The sequence below is a fragment of the Aspergillus fischeri genome, genomic scaffold, assembly GCF_000149645.3.
Source record: "Aspergillus fischeri NRRL 181 1099437636265 genomic scaffold, whole genome shotgun sequence".
NCBI classification, from domain to species: Eukaryota; Fungi; Ascomycota; class Eurotiomycetes; order Eurotiales; family Aspergillaceae; genus Aspergillus; species Aspergillus fischeri.
Window position 1 is genome coordinate 3,909 of NW_001509761.1, and position 6,334 is coordinate 10,242.

At 47.6% G+C, this 6,334-nt stretch overlaps 1 protein-coding gene across 1 annotated transcript, besides 1 other annotated feature; it reads left to right on the forward strand.

The window, feature by feature from the left end:
- Window positions 1–901: part of a mobile genetic element that runs on past the window's edge.
- A 547-nt stretch (window positions 902–1,448) lies between these two features.
- Window positions 1,449–5,713, forward strand: NFIA_000650 (tetratricopeptide repeat domain protein; the record flags this gene model as incomplete). Its single annotated transcript, XM_001258617.1, has 3 exons — window positions 1,449–1,811; window positions 1,873–3,033; window positions 3,086–5,713. The coding sequence occupies 3 exons, from the start codon at window positions 1,449–1,451 to the stop codon at window positions 5,711–5,713; spliced, it is 4,152 nt and encodes a 1,383-aa protein (XP_001258618.1).
- Window positions 5,714–6,334: the final 621 nt, after the last annotated feature.

The window sequence follows — 6,334 nt, forward strand, 5'->3', positions numbered from 1 at the left end:
GATCAACAATCTTCCAGATAAATTCATTGAATATGATGTTGATACCCGGTGGAATTCAACCTACCGCATGCTTAATGATGGCTTGATTTCAAAGCAACAGATTAACAAGTTCTTAGAGCTTCAAACTGAGTTTCCACCTTTTATAACAGATTATTGGTCACAGCTTACACAGATCCACAGAGTACTTTCAAAGTTTAATAAGTTTACTTTGTTCATTTCGAAAAAGAAGCCCCAGATCAGCCTCACTGTCCCAATCTACTATGAGCTCCATGACTTGCTTAATGATGCCTCTGAATGCAATGGTGACTTTGCAGGACTTGATCAAGATCTTGCACTCGCAGTGAAGGAGGGTATGAAGAAGTATAAAAAATACTATACCTTCATGGATGAATCGGACACATACTACACTGCACTCGTCCTGGATCCTAGAGTCAAAGGTGGTCTGATCCTTGATGAATTACAAGGAGACAATAATGCTGGTGCCCTAATTCTAGAGGCTATCCGCTCTGCTCTTCATCAGAAATACCCCCCAAATGATACACAGCTGAATTCATCTATTATAACTCAACGACAATCTCCTGTGGAGTCTAGTGATGCAGAGTCTAGGATGTTGCAGAGGTTACAAGCACGAAATCAGCCCCTACTTTCTGATATTGATAGGTACTTTGATAGTCCTCTGGTCACTGTTACTGATACTAAAGATTCAAATTGGCTCTGTAATTGGTGGCGTATACATAAGGATGAATATCCACGGATGGCAGCGGCAGCTAGGGATTATCTTGCTATCCCCGCCTCTGAAGTTGCTGTTAAAAGATTGTTCAGTGCAGGGAGGGATCTATTGGGTGTTCGAAGGCATTCAATGAAGGCGAATACAATGAGAATGTTGATGTTAGTGGGTGATGTGTACAAGAATTAGCTAGGATATCTATCAAGAGATATTCTAATGAAAAAATATCACATCAGTAATCCATGAGGTTGCTTTAATATCATGCTGGTCAAAACATATATATACATTCTCAATCAAGTATAGCCGATTTGACGATATCGGCAGGTTTTCACAAATATCGTATCGGCAAACCTGAGACCTTGGCGAAAATATCGTCAATCAGCATCGTCAGAATCTGAAGTCTGCCGATTTTGTAGCGTCGCCGATATCGTATCGTCAAAATCGGCTAATCGGCTAATCGTCAACAGCCCTAGACGAGATCAGGTAATAGTATGTTCCGAGTCCAAAGAATGGACTTTTGGACGCCCGAATCATAATATCCCAAGCTCCCCGCCCTAACTGACACGTTCGATGCGATGATTGATCAATGTCACTAGCCTGACGCTATCGCCAGTCAGGTTTAGGCAGGAATTCGACTCTTGAACCCCGCCAGATCGACAAGATTACGGATTGCACGTTTCCCCCACGTAATTATCCTCCTAATGTCGACTACCTTGGCAGTATGTCTCACGATCAGATCCCCCAGATCTGGACGCGAGCCATCACTCGGTATGAGCGGATCACCGAGAAGGCCCTGGATTTGGCTTCTCTGCGGGAATTAACGACTGTGGAAGAGCTGCTGGGATCCATCGAAACGGAGAATAAGGCCTTTGGCGACTTCAGGGCTAAAAGATCTCACATCTTTTCCGCTCTGACATCGGCCATGCTTCCTATCCAGCTGGTCGGGGATCTGGCATCGACGGGTGCCCAGATTGCGTTCCCTCCTGCTGGGCTTATTTTTAGTGCAGTTAAATACCTGATCAATGCCGCTGGAGGGGTGTCCGCGAAATATGATGCGATAGTGGACTTGATGGGGACTTTGAAGGTTTGTCTCGAGGCCTCCCTGTGAACCTGCTCTCGAGGTATTTATTTCATGGTTGATTCAGGATTTCACTGTCCGGTTGGGTGTTTATGCCAAGCAGCTGATTTCCGACGCGCTACGGGACAAACTAACGGATATTCTGTCCACGATGTTGGAGATTTTCGCCATTGCGCGGCATCAGATTGAACGTGGACGGCTTCTGACCTTTGGAAAGAACGTCCTCCTCGGTAATGATGAAGGCAAAGCCATGATAGACAAACTGAACGCCCTGATGGACAGTGAAAGGAATCTTACTGGTGCTGAGACCTTGACAGAAGTTAAAGTGGCTAACACCCGGATCAAAAGGGTGGACAGCAACATTGAAAAGCTTGTCCAACATATGAATAATATGGGCCTATCGCAGATGCAGACCGAGCAAGCGCAGGAGAAAAGAAATCGCGACCATGTGAAACGAGTCCTGCAGCCGACAACCAGTGCCGATGACCGATACACCGCGATCAATAGAAGTCGCACACACGGCACAGGGGACTGGATACGAGAAGAGAAGGTTTTTCGAGATTGGCTGAGCCGAGTCAAACCACTTCTCTGGGTGACCGGCACACCTGGTGCCGGAAAGACGTATCTGGCGTCTAATATCATAACGTACCTCAAACAGCGATTCCCTCAAAATGTGCAGCATCCGTCTCACGTCTCCGTTGCTTACTTCTTTTTCAAAGATGATGACCTGAAGACGCGGTACCTGCATCAGGCGCTGCGTGATATTTCATTCCAAATAGCCCAGAATGATCCCATGTACACAAAACATATCGTTTCGTGCGTTGATTCCCGGGAGGACATCGCAACGCTGCCCAGTCTCTGGCAAAAGCTGTACGCTGAGTTCTTTCTCGCGAATAATGCGTTGGATAGTAGCGTTTACATCGTCTTGGATGCGCTTGACGAAGCGTTCGCGGAGGACCGCTTGGAGTTGTTCGAAATGCTTAAGGATATTCAGCAGGGAGGAAGGCTGCAGTTTCTCATGCTAGGCCGGCCACATATTGACGAGGAGATCGACCAGATCGTAGAAGCCTTAGCCGGGCCGGCTATTTATGTCTCTGATTTGAATAACTCGGAGGATATTGTGCGGTATATTAAGAGCAGCATCTCGAAGTCGGTTTATCTTAAACGGGCTTCGAAGGCGTTGCAATTGGAAATAGTGGACAGATTATCTGCCGGGGCTCAGGGGATGGTAAGTGACTCTTAGGAGCAACAGTGACTGCGTCGTTGCTGACATATCTTAGTTTATATGGGTTGACTTCATGCTCAAAGAGCTCCTCAAGAAGCGGGACGAAGGAAGCATGCGGAGAGCACTGGATGAAGCACCAAACGGCCTGTCCCAGATGATCCGACACGTTCTGAAGGACATATCAGAGAGTCTAAAAAACTCGCCTCAATATGCAGAGGACCTGAATGAAATGCTCGCCTGGGCTACCTGTTCCACGTCGCCGCTCAGATTGGACGAAATGGAAAGCGTCGTCAAATGGCGCTCGGAATCTGGGGACGGCTGGATCTGGCTCGAGGGAGATCTACGGAGGCAGTACGCTTCGCTCTTTCTCCTCAACCGGAAGGATGGCTTGACGACGACAGAACTTCAACGGAGAGCAATATATATGGGACAAGTAGATACTCACGACTCGGAGATTGGGTTTGAGGACTTGGACAATCTGCCTGATTTCAACTCCGATCCGAAGACAACATATGTGACGCTGACGCATGCCTCGCTGGGAGACTTTTTCAGGAGTGAATGGAACAGTCCGATATCTGCGGATGGCTGCCCACCGATTGGAGTCAGTTTCCATGAAGCGAAAGTAATGCTATTCAAACGATACTATGAAATTATCTCTTGCCCAGAGGACTCCTCAAGAAGCGATATTGCAAATGTACTCCTGTTCCGAGCTAGCAGTTCGGTCATCCCAGCCCTCAAGGCCATGGACATTCATCTATGCAGCAAAGCCGACAAACAAACCATTGGAATCTATCTGGCAAGGCTTCTTTTTGACGAGTGGGCGATGCCCAGGTTTGTCATGTTTACCGGTAATGTGCCTCTCCTAGAGGACATCCGGGACCTGTTTCTGACCTGGCTAAGCAATTCCGATGTGCAGGAGGCGTTGCCACCGGTCGGGAAGGGGTGGTATGACTCGTTTGCCTCTGGCGATAGCAACGATATTTTTCTCCCCGCTATCCGCTACATTGCCAGGAGTTGGCTGGGGGATGCGGCTTCGACGTCGAATGGACATAACATTTGCAAGTTCGTCCACGATTACCTTCATGCCCGCGGGACCTCTGGAGTGAAGTCTATTGAATCCGCGGGAGTCGTGGTTGAAACAGCAGAGTGGTGTGGTTTTGAGAAGACTGCGATTTGGCATCGACGCCTCGCTATGGCGCTGAGAGACCTTGGCTTCCTTGATGAATGTATCGAGTACTTTCAGAAGGCGATTCAATTAGGATCGACAGCTGACGGTTGGCTTACGCGTGCTGAAATGGCCACAGCATATATTCGCAAGAAGGAATACCGAAAGGCGGCCGAGGCCCAGGAAATTTGCATGCAGCTGTTGGACAAGGGCGAACAACCGTTCCCAAACGATAGCCATAAAAGCGATGGTCAGGTGCACCGCGTCTTAGAGTCCCTCGGACTCTGCTATAACCAGCTCGGAGAATTTGAGAAGGGATTGTCCCTTTACAGAAAGGCTTTTGGGTACAACAATCGGTGCAACACCTGTGTTCGTGCAATCTTAGCATATCTAAACATGGAGGGAAGATACACGGAGAGCATGGACCTGCTGCAGGAAATGGACGAAAAAATCCCCGAGACCGACTTCACACGCCTATCGGAATGTCTGATGACCAACTCCGAACTATCCGACGCTTTTACACACTGGTTCTCAGCGGCGGCGTACCACACATCCAACACAGCCTACATGGTCAATGCATATGCGAGTGCTGCCATGGTTGCATTTCGCAAGGCTAAAACCGTCCAGGCTGCAAATCTCGAACTCTGCAGGGGCGTCTTTCTCCAGATCTATGAACACGACTCTTCACGCGCTGCGCGGGTGTGGGAGGGACTCATCAATACCTACCGTGGGAAGAGATCTGATGGAGAGATTACCCCTGTGCTGGAGACTGCGTCTAATTTTCTGGCGACTCACTATCTAACTCAGGCTATGGAAGTGGGAGTTGATACAGTCGAGGGCCGGAGATACGGCGAGATGCTGGAATTACTCGCGCAGGGAAGAGCTCTCTATGTCAGTGATATCACAAACCCACAGGAACCGGAGAAGAATCCTCCCCATGCAGACCGGTTCGTGACTAATTCGGAGGTCGGGTTGATCATGGGGAATTACTACAGACTTTCTGATCGGAACATCGAGGCGATGGCCTGCTACACGGCACAAGTCAAGGAATGTATTCGGCTTTTGAGCGACAATGATCCGTTGAATGATGGAATGGCATTTCGGCGACTTGGGGGTGTCTTGGCTGGTGTGGGTGACAAGGAGGGCGCAGTCACAATGTGGCATCAGAGTTACTCACTCGCGAAATATGATAATGACAGCAATGGTGAGAATGAGGAGTTGGTCGAACAGTCTATCATTTGCAGGGGATGTCACAGGTCTGTCGAAATCAGCAATATCTCAATCTGCCGATATTGTCACAACGTTATACTCTGTGTGACGTGTTTGCAACTGCGGAGGAGCGGAAGTCTTGCAGTCAATATCTGCTGTCAAAAACATGACTGGATTCTGCTTCCTCCCCTACCAAAGAGCCTTAGACAGCGTGATGAAGGGCAGAAGGATATGGTGTTTGTGGAGGATCATTGGATCAGGCTGGACGAGCTTAAACATCAACTGATGCTGAAATGGGGCATCAAATAAAGACTGACAGATACTCAAGGAATGTGTGAATGTGGTGACTATAGATGATCTTGAATAGTGAGTCTCTGAATGGAAGGCTACACACATTTTGCAGCTGCTCATCATCAGCTTGCCAGATGTTATGATTTTGGCCCTTCTTCCATTCAATATTGCGGTATGAAATGTCATGAATAATCGTGCTGTGAAGCACTCATCATGCTTTCATCTGTCTGGTCGCCTTGAGGACGATCTGTGTCCTGCCTAGTCGCATTGGGGATGATCTGCATCTTGTCTAATTGCCTTAGGAATGATCTGCGCCTTGTCTGGTCGTGTTTAATTGAGCGACTTTGTCCTTATCATTATTTTCTATGTGGTCAAAGATTCTGGGTTCTTGTTAAGGGGCATCTTGAATCTCTCTACAAGAGATTTGCTCCTGAGGTAAGGAAAAGCAGAAATCAATGACTCAATGAGCAGTTAAGAGCAGGGAGAGACTATTTCAAGCATATAATAAAGAGATTCTATGAGGAAAACATTCATCAGCTTCAGAGAAGTGAATCAGACAAAGAGAGCATATGGTTCAATCATGATGAATTTAGGCGTTAACATCTGTAGTAGATTATTCTTATGGGATAACTGAATGCA